The following is a 25,788-nucleotide window of genomic DNA, read 5'->3' as shown; positions in this document are numbered from 1 at the left end:
GCTTACCATCCTCATACTAGTAGGAGTGCTGGAATACGTTAGGTATTCAGTTAGGTAAACAGCAAATGTTTACTGTTCTTTGCCTCCTGAACACGGGTTCTTCTGTTAATATAAGTGCAGTTGAGTCAGAGATTTCATCCTTAGAGATTAGTCATAACCATAAAGTTAATTATTTTTTTGTATATTGTTTAGTGGTCAGGGAAGTATGATAACCTTTAATGAAATTTTCCATTAAAATGGTTAACATAAGAAGTTTTAGTACTTCAAATAGCCAGCTTTAGTTATCTGGAAAATTTAATTATGGGCAAGAGTTCACTCTCTGTTAAGGCTGGATAAACAAGTTTTTGACTTACAGAGATCCTCACATTTTTATAACTTATGTCCTTTATCAGAGACAGCTCCAAGAGTTGTTTGCAGACACTTCAGCCATCCCCATTACTTTTATTAGTCCTTCCACCCTCCACAAAACTGTTCCAAAAGCATACAAACTCTAGGTTTTCTTGAAAAATATACATTCAAGACAAGTTCTCAAGCTTTCTGCTTGGAACTGGATTAAATATCTAAGTCTTTTTTTTTTTTTGGAGAGGTTTTTGCTATAGGGCGCGTGTGCTCACCAGACAGACAGAGAGAGACAGAGAGACAGAAAGCGAGAAATCACCCCCCAGGGGGGATGGTCACGCTACAATCGCTTCTCCTCCATTCTCCTCTTGGGATCTTGGGCATGCACGCACACACGCCCGGCATGAGTTTTAAGCCACCGGGGCCAGGACGCAAACCACAGTCGACTACGTGGGAGCCCAGCGACATAGCCATTACGTTAACCGCTGGTTCCCAATATCTAAGTCTTTCATGTAAAGGTAGAAATTCTGGAGCCCCCACTTCTCTGAGATGGGCCAAATTTGACTATTAGTAGCGAAACAAAAAACAGATACATGTGAGGCAACCACCAGAAGAAGCCAATTTGACTTTTTCCTTGAATAGTAGCTAAGCTAGAATATGATTTCTACTGTCTGAAACCAAGGAGCACTGCACAGAATTGCTGAGAGCCGAAGATCGGCAGTGTTTTTTGTGGAGTGAATTCATAGTGACCAAATAAGTTTTGTTTCCTTCCTCCCTTGCTAGCCTGTCTCCTACAGGGAGAAATGAGTTGTATGGACACCAAATTATCTAGTCAACTTTTTCTATTTACTTGAGATACTGGTTTTCAGCCCTAAATTGCAAGCATTCAAAAACATTTTGGCTTTACCATTTAATTTTACTGACTAATAACATTTATAGCAAGAACACTGCCTCTAACATTTAAAATCATTTAACCTATTTGAAAAAGAAGTTTTCTTTCTCTTATTTGATACATATTGGGCTTTATTACATCTCTACTAAAGTGAAAAAATAAAAACCAAACTTTACTAATTCCCGAAGATGAGAAATTACTCCTGTATGGTCACCGCCCCCCACAGCCCTTATTTTCCCATTGAGGCATGTCTATAATCTAAAGTCCAACTTGTGGCTAAGTAATTGATACACCCTGTTCCTTGGAACCTGATTACCTCAAGCTACTAATGTCTGCCATTTATTTCACTAGTTATTGTAATAACCAGTTGGTGAACTGTGGTCTGTGTCTTGTGTTTTTATTAAAGGAGAGGAAAAAAGCAAAAAAACAAAAAACAAAACTTTAGCTAGAACTTAAATTGAATCTATAAGAAAAAAGGGCCGGATCTTACAATTTTGTAATTGTCCCTGGCTCAAGGTAGATACAAAATGCTTACAATACACATGCACGTACTCACCCATATGAAACAAAAATCTCTGTTTCTCAAGTTCTTATAAAAATTTATTTTCATTTTCAGTTTTTTAAAAATGAATTCCCCACTCTTAACTAGCAGTTTGTAAATGAAACTTAGCAAGCTATTCGACAAAGTTTAGAATAGGTTCAAGTAAAAGCTGTCTAAAAAGAAAATATTCTCTTTTTTAAGAGCAAAATTTAAATACTTGATGTGTATCCTTTATCTTACAATGCCTTTATGATATTTTTATGCTTGTAAAATACCTTATTAAAAAAACTCTTAAATGAGTTGTTAAAAATTTAGCATTTGGTCCATAATGGAATTCTCTGAGAGCCAAGTGTAAGAGTTAATAGGTTATTTTAGATAATTGACATAAGTCAGCATAAAAGAGAATTAAGCAATGCAATCCACAGGTCAGAAATCTCCTGTCAGAAGGCAGTCATACATATCTAGGTCACTTATAAAGTTATTGACATCAGGGCTTATACAGAGAGTGGCTTTTTTCTATGGGTTAAAGACATGCTATAGTTTTTCTCTGAGCTAAACAAAAAACAAAACCAAACTAGAATTAAAGGGGGGAAATCCAACCAGGGAAAACAAAATAAAAAAGGAGAATTTAAGAACTTGGATGAACTGGATTTTGTTAGTAATTTTTTGGCTGGATGAATACAGAATAGATGAATAAGGTGATATGCAATCTCTTAAACACCTCAGTTTCTAAAACTAGAAGATTGCAAATGGCAAGGCAAAAGTAAGTTCTGTACATATTGGCTGCCTGATATCCCAAGGTGAATCTGAAGTTCTGTGAAACATATTAAACTTTTCTGCTTAAGATAGTGCTGTCCATAGAACTTTCTGTGGTGATAGACATGTTTGATATCTGCATTGTCCATTAGTCACATATGGCTAGTGAATACTTGAAATGTGGTTAGTATAATGGATAAACTGAATTTTTCCTATACTTAATTTTATTAATTTAAATTTAAATTCAAAGAGTCACACATGGGCTACCATATTGAACATTGTACACATTTTAGAGTGATGAAAGACATCATAAATGCCTAGATGGGTATATGTACTTATTTTTCTTTAAATCTTGTTCTAAATAGTCTATATTGTCATTTTCTATAATTTTTTTAATTGCCAGAGAGTATGCGTACCCTCCAAAGATAGATAGATAGAGAGAGAGAGAGAGAAAGAAAGAGACAGAGAGAAAGCACCCCCAATGGGACATGACCACATTGCAATCCCTTCTCCATTTATCCATCCTGTTGAGATTTTGAGCATGCATGCACATGTGTCCAGTGTGTTTTTTAAGCCATCAATGCCGGAATTTGAACCTCATTTAACTATGTGGTATCCAGCTTTCTTAACTACTAGGCTATGGGGCCAGCCTGCATTTGACTCAATGTGAGAGTATCATTGACTAGAGCACATACTAGACTTAGTTTTCTAAATTCTTGATCTATTCGAATTGTTAAGTTCTTCTTACTTGGAGAAGCTGTCAAGGTTATATGAATAGGGAGTAAAAGAAAATAAATTGCCTGTTATGAGCTGGTTCCATGAAACTGAGTTAAAAGAAAGAATAATTAGAGGCCAGCACATGGTGTGGAGGTAAAGGAGACTGGATCCCACATGGCCAACTATGTGGTTTGAAACCTGGTGACTTGAAATCATGCCAGGCATGTGTGGGCATGTGCCCAAAGTCCCAAGAGGAAAATAGAGGTGAAGGGATTGTGTGGTGTCCATTCCCCCCCTCCGCCCCCCCACCCCAGAGGGTGATATCTCACCTTCCTTCCTTGGGCTCTCATTCGGTGAGTACATGTGCCATATAGCATGATTAAAAAAAAAAAAAAAAAAAGACAAAAGTGGGATGTCAGGGCTCTCTTGGCAGAATGTGTCTTTTTTTTTTTTTTGGAGAGATTTTCACTGTAGGGTGCGTGCGCTCGCCAGACAGACAGAGAGAGACATAGAGACAGAAAGCGAGAAATCACCCCCAGGGGGGATGGTCACGCCGCAATCCCTTCTCCTCCATTCTCCTCTCGGGATCTTGGGCACGCACGCACACGCGCCCGGCGTGAGTTTTAAGCCACCAGGTCCGGGACACGAACCACAGTCGACTACGTGGGAGTCCAGCAACATAGCCATTACGCTAACTGCTGGTTCCCTTTTTTTTTTTTTCTTTTGAGTGGTGTCACAGCTGGTGTCATGTAATTTCTCTGATTTTCAGGGGCTGATTCTGATAAACACATGTGACTTCTTTTTTTTGTTGTTTTTGAGAGATTTTTTGCTATAGGGCGCGTGCGCTCACCAGACAGACAGAGAGAGATAGAGAGACAGAAAGCAAGAAATCACCCCCCAGAGGGGATGGTCACGCCTCAATCCTTTCTCCTCCAATCTCCTCTCGGGATCTTGGGCACGCACGCACACGTGCCCAGCGTGAGTTTTAAGCCACTGGGTCCGGGACGTGAACTGCAGTCGCCTATGTGGGAGTCCAGCGACATAGCCATTACGCTAACTGCTAATTCCCACATGTGACTTCTTTTAGCCTGATACTTCTCTGCAGTTTCAATAACAACAGGGAGCTAGTGTATTCACATACAAATTGCTTTCATGTCATGCAAATGAAGCTCATGGAACTGCATTTCTACATGTGTCTTAAGATCACCATGTTTGCTCAGATTGACCACTCTCCACAGTGGGGCCAGCAGGTGGTGTGGTGGTTAAGTCTGTACTTAACCATGCCACTGGACTCCCACATGGCCATTACATGGTTCAAATTGGACCTGGCAGCTTGCTTTCTCATTCCCTGCTCCCCTCCTCTGGTGTGCACACATGTCCTATAGCAACTTAATAATAATAATGATAATAATAATAATAAAATTAAGTAATTATTTTTAAAAAACAACAGAAGTAAGAAAAGTTGGTTAATTTCTTTTTTTTCCTTCTTTTTTTTTGAGAGAAAAATTTTTGCTATAGGGCATATGCACTTGCTAGAAAGAGAGAGACAGAGACAGAAACAGAGACAGAAAGCAAGAAATCACCCCCCCCCCAGGGGGGAGAGCCATGCCACAATCCCTTCTCCTCCATTATTCTCTTAGGATTTGGGGCATGCATGCACATACACCGGCATGAGTTTTAAGCCTCCAGGTCCTGGACTTGAACTGTGATTGACTCTGTGAGAATCCAGTGATGTAACCATTACACCATCTGCTGGTCCTGGTTAATTTCTTAAAACAATTTATGTTCAGAATCCCCACAAGGCATTGTGAATTTGACTTTTCTATAGTCCAATTTTTTGTTTGTTTTGCTATAGGACATGTGCACTTGTGGGAGGAGAGAGAGAGAGAGAGAGAGAGAGAGAGAGAGAGGAGGAAAAGTGAGAAATTATCCCCACTGGGGAGATGGCCATGCTGCAATGCCTTCTCTTCCATTTTCTTCTTGGTATTTTGGGTACACATGCACACATGCCCAGTGAGATTTTCAAGTCACCTGACCCAGGATTTGAACCATGTAGTTGGCCATGTAAGGTCCAGTTGCCTTAACCACCATGCCACCACTGGCCTTTATAGTCCATCTTTTCATCTTGGTAGGTCTTCCTGTCCTGTTTGCTTTTATAATCACTAAAAACTCGGGTAAATTCTCTCTTATTTACTCTAGAGTGAATATGTCTTTTCTTTTCCTAGCAGTGATCTCTGAGATAAGGGAGCCAAAGACACGGTGACCTCATAGTGATTCTTAATGGGTATCAAAATTAATACTGAGTGGCAATTTGTTTTGTTTTGTTCCAATTAATGCATTTCCCTGCTTCTAGCTTGTTTCTTTGCCTCTAATTCCTCTGCCCACTTCTCTTTGTCTCACTCTGCTGGTGAAATTTCCCCAGGCCTCTTGATGCCAGATTATTTAGGAATTACATGGCATTATAGCAAGGAAGCAGACAGTCCTTTAGTGCTAGTTCTGTGGAGAAAGGAAAGCTGATGAATCCACTTTCCATTTGCTTTTCAGACTAAGCTTCTGTTCAAAATACTCTTGTTCAGTACTATAAGCATTTCATTCATGCTTCAAATGTTGCCCTCGATACTTCCAGAACAAGCAATACATTATATCCATTTTCTTTTTCTATGGATTCTACCATTCTGGGCAAAAGAAGTGTGTTTCTTGAGATCTTTGTAAATATCTTTTTCTTCTTCTTTCCCCATAGGGCATGTGTGTTCACTGGAGGGAGTCAGAGACAGAGAGAGGGAAAGTGAAAAATCATCCCCCCCCCAGGGAGGATGGTCACGCTGCAATCCCTTCTCCTCCTTTTTACTTTTGGGCATACATGCAACACATACCTGGTATAACTTTCAAGTCACCAGGTCTTGAACTGTGGTGGGCTATGTGGGAGTCCAGTGCCTTAACTACCACAACAAATGCTGATCCCAATGTCTCTTTCTTTCTTGAAGCCCACTGGACTGCAGCTTTTGACATTGAGGAAAAAGGAAGAACAGAATTTACTCAGACAAACATGGAAGGAAGGCTAGAAAGACTATCTGAGGTGGCGTTGACAAGCTGTGGACAAGGTATAATAGTAGACAATGTGTTACCTATGATTTGAAGGCAAGGATTACTGCTATATCTGTAGCACATATCATATTATACAGCACATAGTAAGTTTTCTGCATATGTTTATTAAATGAACTACAAGAAAACCCTGGAATCTGGGCCCAGATAATGCATGTAATAGGGCAGAATCAGACAGTATGCAGGATTTGAAGTCTTTTGAAAATAGAGTAGACAACAGGTCTAGAATTCAAAATGAGAATTCAGGCTGGAGGAGAAAATCCAGGCAGGGCCAAAGGTAGCAGTAAATGCAGATGAAGAGGTGCAAAGAAGTAGTTTTTGATAGACTCATCCTAATCCACTGCATGGGACAGGTCTCTGAGTGGCGCGATCCCATAGTAACAGAGCATGCAGGAAAGATATTGTTCTTGCCAAATTGAAAAATATAATCTGCCATAGAACATAACCTTGGGTGAGGCCACTCTTATCAGCAGAGGAGATTCTTGTAGGATGTTAGCAACTGAGAGTATTTTGCCATCAGTCCAGCAGCTGAAGAACTACTCTTTATTTAGGCATTCAGAGCATCTTCCATATGTTCCTGTTTCTGTGTTAAAAACCTGGAGACCAGGGAGATTTTTCATCCCTTTATGTTTGACAATGCTGAGAATAAACAAAAATGACAAGGCTACTTGTTCCAACAGATGCTTTCCCTGGAAGATAAGACCGTGAACAAACTAAAATAGCTTGTTCATTAAGGCTCACTTGAAGAGCCTGGCTTCATTGGGCCCACCAGTCCAAAAGTATATTGTCATAAGTTCCAAGCAGTCCCTTGCCTTTCAATGCTTGCCTCAAAAATCACCCAACTCAGGCCCTAAAACACCATAAATATATTGCCAGAACTTCCCCATCGTGAGATACTCCATTAAATTAGTGTACTCTCTTATTGCAGGAGGTCTTTAGAACTTAATGCTTGGTCAATGGGTTATTGTGATTGTTTAGGGAAGTCAACAGCTGGCAATGGGAAAAATGACGTCTAAGCCCTCTTTTTTCTTAACGCGGCCTCAGAAGAATCTAGTTCTACAGTGAGTTGACAAAATGGGAATGTCATCATTTCAGGGAAAAGTCAAACTAGTTACCAACTGAATCACTAGTGGTATGGAAGGTCAAATTCCTCCAACAGAATCCAATTCTCAGAGCATGAAAGGACTTGAAATCTGCTTGTTATGGATTGAGAAGAGGCTCACATTTGAGCTTGAATAAAGTAAATCTTTTCCCTATACTGTTGAAGAGGCTCCAGTAGTGCAACCAAAGGTTTTTTGGTTTCCTCTCTGCTTCCTCGTTTCTCCTGTTCATTTCTTTCCCTGGCCTGAGCTCACTGTGTCCCTGTTTTTCTTCCTTTCAGGCAATTAGAGGAAATATCTTTTCTCCATCATATTTTGGCAGAGGGAGTCTTTTATCTCTGTGTTGCCACAGGGTTCTCAGGGCTGTGTGTTTTGAACAAAAATGTATTTTGAAAGCCCTCACATTCCAGCAAGCTACCATCTGGTTTCCATTATCCGGATGGTCTCATTAACAGATAATATTGTGATGTCCACACCCGGATTTTTGAAGTTGAAGAAAAGTGAGGGTTAAATTTTTGGTAAAATCTCATGAAGAATGAACAAACTTCCTAGCAGTGTGGGCTTTCCTACTAACTTCACCCTGAGTATTTTAGAAGGATTGGCGGGAAAAGGTATTTTATCTTCTGTATACTGGAAAAATAACCAACAGGACTATATAAGAGGTTTATGGATTAGAAGTTTTTTTAGACATTTGTCTTTCAGCTAATTTATCCTTTTAAAAATGTAATTGTGGGGCCAGCCAATGATTTAGCAGTTGTGTCACTGGACTCCCACATGGTCATCTATGGTTTGAGTTTTGAAGTCAGTGGCTTGAAAGTCACACTGGGTGTGTGTTGTGTGCATGCCCGAAATCCCAGGAAGAGAATGGAGAAGGGACTGCAGTGTGGCCATCCTCCCCAGGGGTGATTTCTCACTTTCCCTCTCACTGTCTCTGTCTCTCTCCAGTGAGCACATGTGTCCTAAGGCAAAAGCCTCTAAAAAGTAAAAATAAATAAATAAATAAGAATGTAATTGTATTACCAGGTCCTTGAATATATATTAAATAACAAGTCTCTCTGACTTAAATGAATACTCAATTCCTAGTAACTTTAGTAACAACTTGTAAGTCATGATTCACATATTGGTTAGTGGGGAAATAAAATCTATGAGTGCCTGTATGACAAAGACTTTTGGAAATCTTTATAAAAATAAAGTGAAAAGAAGTTGCCCAAGGCTCTTAAGAGTTTCTGATGAACTCTTACAGAGTGAAGGTGGAATGTTATGCTAAGCCGGTAATTTTTCTGCAGTTCCAAGGTTTCTTCCTTGTCTTTTCTTGTTTTTACTGTTGACTATTTTCTTCTCCCACATCACAGTTAATTCACAACAGATGATTTCTTTGTATAGCTTTATTTTTATGCTGGGATAAATGTTGATATATTTCACATTATTTCTAATTGTAGGGTTGAAATAATCCATCTCTGGATGGCTTTTGGATGTTAAAGTCTGTATACCCACGTGTGATGGTGGGAGCATGTGTTTATATAAGTATAATAATTCATTCTGACACTGCATTGAATTAAAATTTTTCTAAACTGCAATGAAATGTAAATGTTTAAAACTCATGATAGAAATACAGTGACAGCCAAAAGACTTTTATTTATTTATTGTTTAAGGTTTTCATCATAGGTCATGTGTGTGTGCTTGCCAGAGAGAAACAGAGCAAGTGAGAGGGAAATAGAGAGGGATAGTGAGAAATCACCCCCTGGGAGGATGGCCATGCCACAATCCTTTCTCCACTCTTCTCCTGGGATTTTGGGCATTGCATACATATGTGCCTGGTGTGATTTTCAAGCTGCTGGGTCAGGACTTGAACTGAGGTTGGCCTTGTGGAAGTCCAGCACTGTAACCACTATGCCACCTGCTGGTCCCAAGACTTTTATTTTTAACAGGGCCTACACAAGCTACGCCAACATTTTGTTTCCGAGTTTTTGATATGTTTAATAATTTGCATTTCACATGTTAAAAAATTATTAGATTTTTAAGTCTTTTGTTAGTTTCCTGTCAACACATAGGGGCTTGATGTGATTTACAAAAACAGTGTGTGGAGGGAAAACTAAGAGCTCCAAGCAGACTTTGCACAAGATTCTGTACAGCATAAAGATGCACTACACATTTTAGTCCAACTGTAATGGTGCAAGTGGTAGGGCACCACTGCATGAGGCTCAAGTAGCGCAGGAGACCATGGTTTGGTTCCCAGACCAGTCTTAGGCTGGGCATGGTGGCATGCACCTGTGATTCTGACTGACTGGGAACTGGGGCAGGAGAATCATGTCTTGGAGAGACACTGTCAAAAATGCTTATCTCAGGGGCCAGAGATGCAGTGCTAACACAACGTTCTGTAAGGCTAATGACCCACATGGGAGGGTTCTGGGTTTGCATTTGGAGACCTCCCTAAATATGTCAGGCACACATGTGCCTGTGATCTGGGACTGGCTGAGGCTAGGGGTGGATCACAGCACTCTCCCTCCCTCTCTTTCTAATTAAAAAAAGAAGGGGCGGTGGGGACCAGCAGTTGGCATAATGGCTATGTTGCTGGACTCCCTCACTTCCTCACCTTTTCTCCACATGCATTTAGTCTACTCAGTGTTTACATATAAATCCTACAACATTGACACTAAAGTCATCCTCCCTCTTGTGACCGGGGTGAATCAGTCTATCAACATAAATATCAACAATGAGGCGGTAAGGGGAATGTGAAGATGCTGGTCAAAGGGTACAAAATTGCAGCTAGACAGGAAGAATAAATGATAAATGTTTAAGCTGATGGACATGTTAATTAGCTGGATTTAATCATTCCACACTGCATACATATATCAACATCCCTTTGTACCTTGTTAATTAAAAAAGTTTTAAAAGCTGAAATAATAAGAAATATTACTGATGTTAAAGTTATTTTTATATGTTTCTGTTCCTCATGACTCAGACTTAAAGACGAAGAAGCAATCATATATGATGCTGTGCTACATTTTGGCTTAAGAAGAATCTCATTAAATAAATACAAAGATTATGAAATAGAATGTGCATCTCAATGTACTGTAAAATGGAGAGGAAAGAGATAATTTAATGCAGAACCAACTATAGAAAATTTAAACTATCTCACCTATGAGAAACATGATTATGGCATCCTTTCTTTTTTGTTCTCTGTTGATTTCTCTCCCTCTTACTACTCTTCCTGCAAGTCATATTTATGATTATCCTTAATAGCTTCAATATATTTTTATCTTTTTATTGAGCTATTCATTCCTTTTTGGCAAACAATTAAGTATGAGAGTGTTTGAGTACGTTGGTTCTGAATCTAGTTTGCCAACGATAGATTCTAAGTGCTCTCACTTATTCTATGTCCTTACCAGTATAATCCTGAAGACAAATCTCAATCAAAGCAAAGGCTATCAAGAGATGGAAGTGGTCCAGTCAGAGCAAAAGCAAACTGATCAAGAGCAAAGGTCATGGAAGGATTTTTTGGGGGATGCTCAAAGCATTTTTACTTGCTAATTTTCTGGAGAGCCAAAGAACATTAACGTCTTTTTATTTTGAAACTATTTTGAGAAACACACCTGGGAAAACTTCACCAGAAAGTCTTTCTCCACTGCAATGATGCTCCTGCTCATTCTTATCAAATAAGGGCAATTCTGAGAGAGTTTCAAGGGGGAAATCATTAAGCATCCACCTTATGGTTTTGATTTGGCTCCTACTGACTTCTTTTGTTTCTTAATCTTTTTTTTTTCTTTAATTTTGCCAGAGGGGCATGTGCTCACCATAGAGAGAGAGGGAAAAATGAGAAAGCACCATCTATGGTGAATGGTCATGCAAAAATCCCTTCTCCTTTTCTCCTTTTGGGATTTTGGGCACACACGTACATGTGCCTGGCACATTTCTCAAGCCAACAGGTCCTGGACTTGAACTATATAGTAGGTCAGGTGGGAACTAGCTGCTTTAACCACCATGTCATCAGCTGGCCCTGTTTCCTAATCTTTTTAAAAATATCGGGACCAGCAGATGGCAAAAAAGAGTCTACGTTCCTAGACTCCAACATAGTCAACCGTGGTTCAAGTCCCAGACCTAGTGACTTCAAACTCATGCTGTGTGTGTGTGTGTGTGTGTGTGTGTGTGTGTGCACATGTGTGCCCAAGATCCCGAGAAGAGAATGGAGGAGTAGGGATGGCCGTGTGGCTATCCTCCCAGAGGCTGATTTCTTGCTTTCAGTCTCTCTGGTGAGCACATATACCCTATAGCAAAAATCTCTCTAAAAAAAAAGTCATTCAAAAGGACCCTTTAGGTGGCATGATGGTTAAGGCACTGGGTTCCCACATGGCTGACCACAGTTCAAGTTCTGGACCCAGTGGCTTGCAAATTCCACTGGGCACGTGTGTGCGTGCTCCAAATCTCAAGAGGAGAAGGGATTGTGATGTGGCCATACCCTCCTAGGGATAATTTCTTGTTTTCTCTTGTCTCTCTCTAGCGAGTACACATGCCCTATAGTAAAAAGCAAAAAACAAAAACAAAAACAAAACAACAATAAAATCAAAACACCCCCAAAACTTACAGGGGCAACAATTCTTTAGTTAATAACTTAAAAAAGACTACATTGAGAGAGCAGAGGGAAGCTGCAGTGGCTGCTGGGAATTTGGAAGTTGGAGGCCGTCAACCTTGAGGATGGTGGTCGCCAGGTTCGCATGTTCTCAGGCTGTGAATCACTCCACATCAGCTAAAAGCTGCCAGCAGAAGAGTACTGCTAAAGGGATTTCAGCACATCCAGAAAGCAAGAAGGAATCTGGGTCTGATGACCCAAATGCTGCTGAAACACAAATAACTGGGAAACAAAGTTCAATTCCTAGAGCTCCTAAGAGCAGAAAGAAGAGCAGAAAGAACTAGGCTCGTTGTCAGAGATGACTGAACCATGTACTAAAGGAGAGACCTCTGAAGCAGAGTCCAATTGTTCTTTTGTGTCTAAGCTCCAGGATCCCACTTGCAGAGTAACAAGGAGAAGGCAGATCTTAATTGCATGTACCCCAATGTCCAAAATTAGGAAAAGGTTGAACGTAACTCCAATAAATGAGTCTCATACTGAAGTTGTCTTTGAAGCAGAATCTCATGTTTCAGGTATTTCTAGAATTGTGTCTTCCCCAGAAATAACTACAAGAACCAGAGGAAGTAAGGCTAAATCTTTAACAGAACCAAGCCAAGAATCATACACAAAAGCTATTTCTGAGGCTGAGTCATTATGCTCGGACAGTTAATTTTCTGCAGTTGCAGCTAGGAGAACAACCAGGAGTATGCAAAGGAAATCAAAGGCACGCCCCCCCCAAAAAAAGATGATATTATTTTACCAAGAAATGAAAAGCATATCATGGATACAACTGTGAATTCAGAGTATTCAAATACCAAAAAATTATTTTTTTAAAGAATTATTTTATTTAGCTTTATTTACTTAGGGTGGAGGGGGGCGGGGAGAGAAAGCAAGCCGCCTGGCCCGGGACTTGAACCATGGTTGACCATGTGGGAGTCCAGCACACTTGATCACCATGACACCTGCCAGCCCCAAATACCAGAGAACGTATGATTTACAAGCAAAATCTATTTCTCAGATAAATAAATCAAAATTTTATAATAATGAAATGTATGACATCAATAGTGATTCCTCCCACAGAAATTCAGAAAAAAATACTAGCAACATAAAACACCAATGTTTTAATGTAAGAGAGGAGAACAGACCAATGTGACATCTTTTAAATAAATAAAAAAGCAGAATTTGGATGAAGAGTCCAATGGAGTAACAGATGAGAAAGAAATTAATGAGCAAAGTTCTCAGTTGAAGTGTCTTTCTGAACTTCAGGGCATTAGCATTCAGCAGTGAGCTTCCATAAAAGTATTCAACCCTCCAAAAGGAAAAAACAAAAAAACAAAAAAAACTACATAAGAGTTCTCAAATTTGAACTGTGAGGCTATAATGAAATCATTAGCTCAAATATCTGCAGTTGTGGAAGTGGACAGATGGAATGAGGAGAGAAAGAACACTATAAAACATGATTTGAGAAAGTTTGGGAATTGTGGTGATAATGATGATAATGAAGACTCCACAATTATAGGTATCAGTGAAGACCACAGTGAAGGGAATGTAGATTTTGAATGTGCTTCCACACTGTACAAGTTTGAGATCAACACATCTCAGGATAAGGGTGATTCTGTTTTATTAGTTCTCAGCAGTGATGAAAGCCAGCAATCTTTTAAAAAAATTTTTATGTTACTTTTAATCACATATATCTTTATAGTGTATAATATCTCTTTTTCCAGCACGATTACCATGCATATCACTCAAGACACATCAGCAGCAGCAAATTGCTTTTCATTTTTTTCAGATTATAATTTTATTCTTATTTTTTTAAACATTCACACACTATACATCATTTGACTTGTAAAGAGAATTTACCTAACATGAAATTCTTCTCAGACCAGTCCAGTTGAGAATACTATACACGTCATCATCAACAGGTAATACACCATTTCTGTGTCCCACAAATGTCATGCCCATTTTTCTCCTGTGAAAGCCAGCAATCTGAACACAGGATGAAGAGGACACTTTGTATTCTGTTGAAGATAGTGGCCAAAGGGAATCTTTAAGTGGACACTCAGGAAATAATGTCACATGACAATGCATTGTTTATAATTGACATAACTCCTGGATTGAGTTCTGATAAAAATTTTCACTTGGAGAAGGAAGAAAAGGCAAGTGAGGGAGCCACTGAGGAAGAGAGAGAAGAGGATGAAAAAGTGAAGAACCATCAGTCTTGACAGAAATAAAGATGAGATTAGTGATGATGAAGATGACTTAAAAGCACAAAGTCTAAACTTCTGAAGTTGACAAGCAGCAGTGTAGACCCCAGTCTGAGTATCAGGCAGTTGGGTGGTTTCTATATTAATTTCAGTGCAGACAAACTATAATCTAACAAGAGAACCCTAACACAGATCAAGGAGAAAGGGAAAAATGAGCTTCTGTAGAAAGTCCCCATTACCCTTGACTTTGAAAAAAATTGCTGTGTCCCACCATATAGTGAGTCAAAGCATCAACTTCAGATAAAAAAAAATGCAGAAAGGAGCAACAAAAAACAGCTGGTGATGGCTGGTTTGGTGTGAAAGCTCCAGAATTGACAGATGAACTGAAAAATGATCTCAAAGCACTGAAGGTGAGAGCAAGCATGGACCCAAAGAGGTTTTATAAGAAAAATAATAGAGATGGCTTCACCAAGTACTTCCAGATTGGAACCATTGTTGACAACCCAGCTGATTTCTACCATTCACGAGTTCCCGAGAAGCGAAGGAAAAGAGCTATTGTGGAACTGCTGGCTGATTCTGAGTTTAGAAGATACAACCAAAGGAAGTACACAGATCATGGCTAAAAAAGCAGCAAATGCAGCAGAAAAAATTTTCTGAAAAGAAAGAGAAGAATTTTTTTTTTTTTTTTTGGAGAGGTTTTTGCTATAGGGCGTGTGTGCTCGCCAGAAAGACAGAGAGAGATAGAAAGCGAGAAATCACCCCCCAGGGGGGATTTCCTCCATTCTCCTCTCGGGATCTTGGGCATGCACACACACACGTGCCCAGCGTGAGTTTTAAGCCACCAGGTCTGGGACTCGAACCGCGGTTGACTACATGGGAGTCCAGCGACATAGCCATTACGCTAACTGCTGGTCCCGGAAAGAGAAGAACTACTGCAATTAAGATTCACCAAGCAAACCATAGTATTTTATATGTCCTGTTCGCTAAAATTGTTATAAAAACTAACACCATCACAAAAATTAATATAGACTTGGTCTGTTTATATAGGATTTCTGTTTGGAAGAAGTTGATTTGAGAGCCAGTCACATGCCCCTTAGAATAAAAATAGATGTGTCTATAAAAGAAACCTTGGCTTCAACTCTTAGGGGAAAAAGAAGAAACTCAACCGTTTTAAGAGAATTAATAATTCTGGAAAGTTTTCACTGCTTAGTCATTTAAAGAAAATTTACTTAAAAGATATTTACAAAGTTTATTAACCTGTTCAAATAACTTTAAAAAATGTATATCAAAGTATATAAACAATATTGTAAAAAAAAAAAAAAAAAAGACTGATTCCCAGTACTGGGACCAGCACTTGGTGTAATGGCTATGCTGCTGTACTTCCAGGTAGTGAAATGCAGTTTGAATCCTGGACCTGGTGGCTTAAACTCACGCTGGGCACATGTGTGTGTGTGTACCCAAGATCAAGAGAGGAGAATGGAGGAGAAGGAATTGTGGCATGGCCACCCCCTTGGGGGGGGTGATTTCTCACTTTCTGTCTCTCAGTCTCTATCTTTCTGGTGAACGCATGCACCCTATAGCAAAAACCTATCTAAAAAAAAAAAAATTCTTAGTACTCTCAGTTCTTTAGAGGTGGACTGAATGGCAATATTATGAATTTCCTATAAGTGTCTTGAATTTGATAGAGATTATGTTGAGAAATAAAATTTATATTTTTAATTTTTATCCTTTAATGTCATTTTCCATGAACTTTTTGAAGTCGGCTCCTATTAGCTATCTATTAGTGTATAATAAATGACTCTAAAATTTAACAGTGTAAGACCACAAACACTTATTATTACATAGTTTTCATGGGTTGGAATTTCAGCATGTCTTAGCTGATGCCTCTGGCTCAGGCTGTCTTGCAGACCACAGTAAAAATACAGGCAGGTTTACAGTCATCTCAAAATTCAACTGAGGAAGAATTTCCTTACAAGTTCACTCACATGGTTATTGGTAAGATTCATCCCCCTTTTTTTCACTTTTTCTACACATTAAACTAGTGGTATGAATCCTTGCATAACCATTGGACAAATTCATGCCCATCAGAAATACAAAGACTGACATTTTATAATCACAATAAAACTAGTTAAAAATAAAATTAATCTATTATGAAAGGTTTTAGATATATTTCAAATTTCACTTTTAAACATATTTAGAAGTTTGTTTTGGACATAATCCAAGGTTGATGAGAATTCTTGCATCACTACTTAAGTTATAAGTCTGAGAACAGATTGATTTAGCCTGGTACTATGCTTTTCTCTCCTTGTGTTCCAAGGCTGTCCAAGTTAATTCCATGTACTTATGGTCAGTGAGGCTCTGGAGGCTCCCTTGACTATAATGTGGGCAAAGAAGTGTTTGGGTATTCTGTAGACTCTCTTAGAGCATCATTTTTTAAATCATGTAGCCCGTGAGGAAATTATATGCGAGTATCCTCTCACACAGCTATACTTCAAGATTTATAAATTACATATCAGTCTATATAAATATGTATATTATAAAAGATATGCAATCTATAAATAGAAAAAGTGAGATTAAAAGGAAATATTTTCAAAATAAAATTTAACTTGTTTTGTATATTAATGGTACACCAAAACTTTTTGTCCTCAAACTGCAGAGACCTGTATTGATGTTCTGGACAGTTGATTTTTAAACACCTTGCTAATTAAATCAGCATCATAATATCATTAGCTAATACTGGAAAGTAAAACCTGTATTTAGAGTCCTTATTTATAATGCTAATGTGTATCTGCATTTCAAATAGTCTTTTTGAAAAGTTTTATCTTTATCTTTTTGGCCTCCATCTTGGTGGGATTAATTTCATCTGTTTGTGTGGCTGAAAGGTGCTCACTCAGGGAGAAGGAGAAATATAATTTTGCCATTTTCTTGTTTTTAAGAAATTTATTCTTATATACATAAATATTTTCATCAATTCAGGAACTTTTTCAAATTACTATTTTATTATTAACTGTTAATTTAGTTAAAAGTGGATGATATAATTTACGAACCTCCTTAACTACCCATAATGGGTTGTGATATTCGGAAAACAAGTACAAAGATGCCATCATATCTCTCAACATAGTAGAGTACAGAATGAAATAGCTGAATGAGGATACCTGTTTACTAAATAACAGTAAAATATAACTTCATTATTTTTAGAGATAGAAGCAAATATAAGTAATAGTTCTAATTTTTTTTTCTACAACCAAATTTATACATATTCCAGTTTGGGGACCGTTATATTAGATCTTTTTGGGATTCATCTGAGTCCTCAACGAGGCCTGGACCAGATGGGGCACAGGAGTGCAAGTAGATAGAACTCTATCGCCCACTTCTGCTGCAACCAAAGCACTCCAATTTCATTTTACATATTGACCTTTTTGATAAACTTTCATTTGAACAAAGGACACCATGGCTACAGCATATATTCAATGTTTTAACGGAGGCATTTACTAACATATTTTGAATATTTTAGAAATAGGTATTAAAGCAAAACTTAAAAAAGGATATGGTTCTTGGAATTTTGCTGTGAGTTTAATCTTGCTTCGGTTAGGGGCTTTGGAAATGCCAGCTACCTCATGCATCTTAAGATAATATAAAATCAGTGGACTCTGACTTCCAAAATTGAAGAGAAAACGATTAAACTCTGGACCAGAGCTAATATAATGGGACTGTAAGTAGAAGAAGAAAAATCAAGTCAATGATTAGTTTTCTTCTTTTAAAGAATTCTAAATAAAATAGAAAATATAAATAAAATGTACATTTATTTATATAGCTATAAATAAAATTATTTTATGTATTACCATACATAGAATGAAATTCCTGATAGCATCTTCTTAATTATAGGAATTTATCAAAGTATGAGTCTATGATTCTTAGTCTTTATCATCAGACTTAAATGATTTATCATCAGACTTAAATATAGATTCATAGAGACTGTTAATTCTGAAGAACAGAAAGAAAAAAGAATAAAAGAATAAAGAAAATAAACAGGTACAGAAAAATATTAAAAAATAATGGCCCAAACTTTCCAAATTATGGAGCACACATCTAAGAAATTCAATGAACTCTAATATGATTAATTCACATTGGAAACATCATAGACAAAGAGAAGCTCTGAAAAGCTGCAAAAGAAAAATAAGTCATCACATATGAGGGGAATCTCAAAAAAGTTTGTAGAAAATGTTCTTAAAATATAAGTTTAGGGACCAGAAAATTAATGGCTATGTCACTGAACTCCTATGTAGTCGACCACAGTTCGAGTCCCAGACCTGGTGGCTTAGGCTCACGCCAGGCGCATGTGCGTATGTGCCCAAGATCCTGAGAGGAGAATGCAGGAGAAGAATTGCGGTGTGGCCATCCTCCCTGTGGGGGTGATTTCTTGCTTTGTGTCTCTCTGTCTCTCTCTGTCTTTCTGGCAAATACATGCACCCTACAGCAAAAACCTCTCCAAAATACACACACACACACACACACATATTTATTTAGGTTCAAAAATTTTGAAACCCATATACATTTTTCCCAAAATATGCATTTTCTACACACTTTTTGAAGGTCCTTCTTACAAGAGAACCTTAGTTAGAGTAATAGCTGACTTCTTATGACAACAAAGGAGTCCAGAAAGCAGTTGGGATGACATAATCAAAATGTGGATGGAACAAACTGTTGATCAAGAATTATATGTCAAGAAAACGATAACCAAAAATTACTAAAAGTTTCTACTAATTATTTTTTTAAAATATTTATTTTATTTATTATTATTTTCATTTTCTATAGAGCACATGCACTCATGAGAGAGAGAGAGAGAGAGAGAGAGAGAGAGAGAGAAAGCAAGCCATCAGATCTGGGGTTTGAACTACAGTTGGCCATGTGGGATTCTAGCATCTCAACCACCATGCCACCTGCTTGCCCCTGTTACTGACTTCTTATAGGAGACAAGGTCAGTATAGCATCTCTTTGTAATGTCAGAATGACTTACTATTGAATCTACTTCCTGTGGGGAAATAAGATTTTATGCTTTTATTGATACATCAAGTTTTCTTAAATTTCTTTTGCTATGGCCACTGTCTCATCCTGTAGGGTTTTTTTTTTTTTAATAAATAAATGATATGTGTTTTAGGATTCCTAGCTGCTCCAGAATTATTTCGAATAATGGTACAATGAAAATCAAAAGCAATTTTTTGTCATTGTTGAAATGTTTGCTATAGAATGTGTGCATTCACCAAAGAGACAGAGAGAGAGAGAGAAAGTGAGAAATCATCCCCTGAAGGGATGACCACACCAAAATCCCTTCTCTTCCATTCTCCTCTCAAAATTTTGGGCATGCATGCACATAAGCCCTGAGGGAGTTTCAAGCAGCTGGATCTCAAATTTTCCATGGCAATACCTACCAAGTTGTATCTAGCCTAATCTTTACAACATATGAAAAATCAGCCCAAGCTTGGTTTAGATTTTCAAAAAAATCTTACCTGTTTGGATAGATGTTTTAAAGCTTTTTTCTTGCTTTTTCTTATGGTAGTAGTATACACTAAAATTTCTATCTTACTAAAATATTACAAATAGACATTTCTGTTGTTTTTCTGCAATTATAACTTATTAAATTATGAAAAACACATTTCACAGTTCTTCTTCCTTTGTGAGAATCCATCTTTTTATTTTTTTAGTTTTTGGTTAAAGTTTTTGCTATAGAGCACACACTCTTGCCAGAGAGGCAGTGAGAGTAAAAGTGAGAAATTACCCCTCAAGTGGGACGGTCACACCATAACCCTTTCTCCTCTAGTCTCCTCTTGGGATTTTGGATACATATGAACATGCACGTGTGCTCAGCATGATTTTCAAGCCATCAGGTCTGGTTGGCCATGTGGGCATGTGGGGGTCCATGCCAATTGCTGGAACCAAGAATCCATAACCATTCAGGGTAGTTCAACAATATGGTGTACTGCTAAAGATGTATTTCCAATGGACTTTATATGTTTTAACTATGTATTCCAAAAAAGGCTATTCAGTCATTTACAAATACACACACACACACACACACACACACACACACACACACATATATATTCAACTAGTAAATAAAATACAGGAGGATTGGCAGGTAGTGTAGTGGTTAAGTGCTAGACTTCCACAAGGCCAACTTTGGTTCGAGTCTTGGACCTGGAGACTTACTTTCTCACTTTCTCTTTCTCTCTGGTCAAATTAAAATATAATAATAATAAATACAATTAAACATATAATTCTTAAATTGTAAAAAAAATTTAAAAAAACAAAAAAACACAAAAGTATAAGAGACTGTTTTTAGTACTTGCTGAAGATCAGATATATAACTCTATTACATTTCCCTCACTTTTAAATCTAGCCGTTTTATCCAAAAAGGAAATGGTATGACATTGTCATCAATCCAAAACTGACTCTTAGCTTTTTTCCAAGATGGCATCAAAAGCAAAGAAGGAAGTGCCTACTCTTCCCAAAGCTAAAGTCAAAGTAAAGACTTTGAATGCCAAGAAGGCAGTGCTGAAGGGTATCCACAGTTTCACACACACACATACACACACACACACACACACACACACACACACACACACAGATCTTAAGTCACCCAACCTCCAGTGGCCCAAGATGCTGCAGCTGTAGGGGCAACCCAAATATCCACAGAAGAGAGCATCCAAGAGAAACAAGCTTGACCACTATGGCATCATCAAGTTCCTCAACCACCAAGTCTGCCATGTAGAAAACAGAAGACAAAAATACACTTGTGTTGGGGCCAGCAGTTAGCGTAATGGCTATGTTGCTGAACTCCCATGTAGTAGACCATGGTTCAAGTCCTGGACCCAGTGGCTTAAACTCATGCCGGGCACATGTGCGTGAGTGCCCAAGATCCCGAGAAGAGAATGGAGGAGAAGGGATTGTGGCGTGGCCATATCCCCGGGAGGGGCTTTCTCGCTTTCTGTCTCTCTGTCTCTGTCTGTCTTTCTGGTGAGCACATGTGCCCTATAGCAAAAACCTCTAAAAAAATACACTTGTGTTCATTGTGGATGTCAAGGCTAACAAGCAACAGATCAAACAGGCTGTGAAGAAGCTCTAGGATAACGAGGTGGTCAACACCCTAATCAGGCCTGAGGAAGAGAAGACATATGTGCAACTGGATCCCAATTATTTTTTAAATATTGCCAACAAAATTGGGATCATCTAAACTGAGTGAAGCTCTCTAATTCTAAATATATATTTTTTCACCATAAAAAGTAAGATCGACTCCTACACATCACCAGTTTCCATCCTAAGTACTTGTAAATCATCCTTGGCAGTACTGTGTGAAGGTTGGAATAAGGCAGGAAAGGATTTTATAAAACTCAATTATTAAGTGAGGAAATACATGAAAACTTTCAGAAAGTGGTATTCATATAGACATAATTTATAATTCTAAAAAATGGTCAAATCTGACTAAATTTAGACAAAACTTTATCAAGACTGTTACAGACTGGGGCGATGCTTGAGGCACATAACCAACTGTGGTTTGAGTCCTGGACTGAGCAACTTGAAAATCACACCATGTGCATGTGCATATAGGCCTTGGATCCTGGGAGTAGAATGCAGGAAAAGGGATTGTGGTGTGGCTATCCCCCCTGGGGGGTGATTTCTCACTTTCCCTCTCACTGTCTCTCTGGAGAGCACCATGTACCTTATGGCAAAACCCTAAAATAAATAAATAAATAAAAGAATGTAACAGAGTTAATGTCTAACTATCTAACAAATTAAAAACTCAAATTCAGAATTTCAAACCAATAACCTCATCAAGTCTTGGCTAAAGCAACACAAGGTAGCAAGTCTGTAGGATCTCTACTACCAAGGCAACCTTCCAGAATGTAGACAAACTAAGCATTCAAGACTCAACACTAAAGAATAACAGTATTTACATGCGGTCAGTTATTCTAGGACCATGACTTAAAAAATGAGAACAGGTCAACCACTGCTGGAACTCTTCTGATATTTTCTGTGCAACTTTGATGCTTATTGAGATCACAGCCATGTGAAAACACAAAAAAATATTTTGGTGTCACTACAAGGAAGAAAAAATGACAAGAAGTGTTATGAGGAAAAGATAAAAACTAACTTTTTTCTTTAGAAGAGGGGTATTTTCAGAAGAAGATTTAAAAAACCTTTTTAATACTAAGATTAACCCTATACCAAGTAAATCTCTTTTTATCACTACATATTTTTCTAAAATATGTGTTGAAAATGCAATAGAGCTTATATGAAGGTCAATTATATTGAAATGAAACAAGAACATTAAAAAAAAAATAACTAATGACAAGGCTGTAGAGAAAGGGGAACTCTTTTATACCAGGTGGGAATGTAAATTAGCACAGTCATTGTGGAAAACAGTATGGAGTTTCCTCAGAAACACGACATGATCCAGCAATTACACGTCTTGGGTATATATCCAAAGGAAAAGTAATCGATATGTCATAGAGATAGTATACTCCCATGTTTACTGCAGCTCTATTCATTATCGCCAAGAAATGGAATCAACCTAAATGTCCATAAATAGATTAATGGAGAAAGAAAATGTGAGGCGCATACACACACACACACACACACACACACACACACACACAAATGTAACACTAGTTAGCAATTCTAATGTTATTTGAGGTAATATGAATAAGCCTGGATGACATTGTTAGGTGAAATAAATCAGGCATAAAAAGAGAAAGAAATGGCTATTTTCACTCACACATGGAAACTGAAAAAGTTGACCTTGTAGAAATAGAGAATAGAATAGTAATTACTAGAGGGTGGAAAGGTTAGTGGGGAGAAGAGGAAAGGGAGATATTGGTTAGTAAATTCAAAATTACAGTTAGATAATGTTCTGCAACATCGTAGGGTAATTACAGGTAGTAATAATAATTTACTATATATTTCCGAATAGCTAAAAGAGAGGATTTTGAATGTCCTCAACACAAAGTAATGAAAAATGTTAGAGATGATAGATAATTGTCCTAATTGATCATTACATTGTATTCATGTACTGAAAAATTACACTCTATCCCATAAATATGTACAGTTATTATATGTCAATTACAAATAATAAAAAAGAACATTTTATAAAATTACTATATTCCATACCTTTGATGATAATCTCGATTCTTCCTTGGAAATGGACATTGTATATGGTCTTGGGTCCTTTAAAATCTTTATAATGTCGAAGTCTATACCTAAAACAAAAAATAAAACACGTTAAAATTCTGGGGCCAACCCCATAATTAAGGGAGCCAGATCCCACTTGACCAGCTGGGATTCAAACTGGTCATGTTAGCCCGCATGTCCCAAATCCTATTGGTATGGAGGAAAGTGCTATTTTATCACTTCATTTAGGCATTTTTAGGAGTTTATTTGTATTATTTCTTACTATGAATTATATTTGTATCTTTGAGGATTAAATCATCGCTCAAACCAGTTATGGACACAAGACGCAAGTGATTATTTTAAAAAGTTTTTGTATGGCTTTTGTGTAAAGACCAAAATGGCAAGTAACTGGCATATTTATGAACTAAGGCTTCATGGAGCAAAATTACAAATGTATTGTCAAACAAAATAGCTACTTCCCCTGTACTCATGAAGACCTCAGGTATTCACATGTGAGAGTGAGAGAAAGAGAGACAGGAGGACCCTCTGTAGGTTCTGGTCATAGCACCATCCCCTTCCTCCAATTCTCCAGCTCACTGGATTTTTCTTTTTCTTATTTATTTATTTATTTCTGTTTGTTTGTTTGTTTTGGAGAGTTTTTTTTTGCTATAGGGCGCGTGTGCTAGCCAGACAGACAGAGACAGAGAGATAGAAAGCGAGAAATCACCCCCCAGGGGGGATGGCCACGCTGCAATCCCTTCTCCTCCATTCTCCTCTCGGGATCTTGGGCACGCATGCACACGCGCCCAGCGTGAGTATAAGCCACTGGTTCCGGGACTCGAACTGTGGTCGACTACGTGGGAGTCCAGTGACATAGCCATTACGCTAACTGCTGGTCCCCTGGATTTTTTCATTTTAATATTTGATAAAATTCATCAGAGAAGTCATCTGGACATGAACTTTTCTTTGTGGGAAGTTTTACAAATTGCTATTTCAAGATCTTTTATTTTAGTTTTTTTTTAGATTTCATATTTCTCCTTGTATCAGTTATGGTAGTTTGTATCTTTTCAAAATTCGTCCATTTGGGCTAGGTTGTCCAAATTTCTAACATATAGTTGTTTGCTATATTTCCTTATTGTCATTTTTATTTATGCAACATTGGTAGTGATATATTCCCTTTCATTTCTGATTTTTTTAGAATTATTTATTTAATTTTATTTATTATTATTAATTAAATTCTATATAGGGCACTTGTGCTCACCAGAGAGAAAGTGATAAAGCAAACAACCAGGTCCAGGATTCGACCCATGGTCACCCATGTGGGAGAGTCCAGCGTCTTAACCACCATGCCACCTGATGGCCCTGTGATTCCTGATTTTAACAATGTGAGCCTTATCTATTTTTTTCCCAAAGAACCAACTTTTACCTACATTGATTGTTTCTATTGTTTTTCTATTCTATATTGCATTTATTTCTGTCATAATCTTTATTACTTTTTCTTTCTGCTTGCATTTGTTCTTTTTTGTCTTTTAATATATTAGAATATTTATTAATGAAATTCATCACACTGATTAAAAATATGTAAAAGTGTGGGACCTGCAGTTAGCATAATGGCTATGTCACTGGACTCCCATGTAGTCGACCGCGGTTCGTGTCCTGGCCCCGCTGACTTAAAACTCACGCCGGGTGTGTGTGCGTGCGTGCGTGCCCAAGATCCCGAGAGGGGAACGGATGAGAAGGGATTATGGCATGGCCATCCCCCCAGGGGGTGATTTCTCGCTTTCTCTCTCTCTGTCTCTCTCTGTCTTTCTGGTGAGCACACACACCCTAATAGCAAAAACCTCTCAAAAAAACCCTAACTTACTTAAGTGATATTTATAAGGCATTCTGTAGTTGCAGATTGTTGAAATCCTAGTAGATATTCCCAACATCACAACTGTTATTTAACATTGTTCTGGAAATTCTAACCAGTAGACCAAGAAAAAATATGGGCTATTAAGTGGTGAAAATAACACTATTAAAAAATTTTTAAAACAGATTATTTTATCATCTTCCTAGAAAACATAGATTATTGGTGCAGTGGTTAAGGCACTGGACTCCCACATGGCTGACTGCGGTGCAAGTGTTGAAACTGGCAGCTTGAAACTCATTCTGGGTATGTGTGTGCGTGCCCAAAATCCCAAGAAGAGAATGGAGGAGGAGAGATTGCAGCTTGGCCATCTCCCCTGGGAGTTGATTTCTTGCTTTCTGTTTCTGTCTTTCTGGTGAGCACATGCACCCTATAGCAAAAACCTCTCTAAAAAAATCCCTCATTTCTAATCTATAAAATATACAGTATGTAGAAAGAAAATATTAAAGATTTAAGA

At 37.9% G+C, this 25,788-nt stretch overlaps 1 protein-coding gene across 2 annotated transcripts in view; it reads right to left on the bottom strand.

Annotated features, from left to right (window-relative positions):
• FAM227B (family with sequence similarity 227 member B) overlaps nucleotides 1-25,788 on the bottom strand; it is a 207,039-nt gene that overhangs the window by 12,382 nt on the left and 168,869 nt on the right. For both annotated transcript variants that reach the window (XM_006168774.2, XM_006168775.2), the window contains exons 12-13: nucleotides 23,423-23,511; nucleotides 17,807-17,967 (exon numbers count right to left, since the gene is read on the bottom strand). In XM_006168774.2, coding sequence (XP_006168836.1) covers nucleotides 17,807-17,967; nucleotides 23,423-23,511 — 250 coding nt within the window. The remainder of the gene's footprint in view (nucleotides 1-17,806; nucleotides 17,968-23,422; nucleotides 23,512-25,788) is intronic.

Source organism: Tupaia chinensis, unplaced genomic scaffold (genome assembly GCF_000334495.1).
Source record: "Tupaia chinensis unplaced genomic scaffold, TupChi_1.0 Scaffold146140_1, whole genome shotgun sequence".
Taxonomy (NCBI): domain Eukaryota; kingdom Metazoa; phylum Chordata; class Mammalia; order Scandentia; family Tupaiidae; genus Tupaia; species Tupaia belangeri.
Note: the sequence above shows the minus strand (reverse complement) of the source record. Positions and strands in the feature narration are given on the sequence as shown.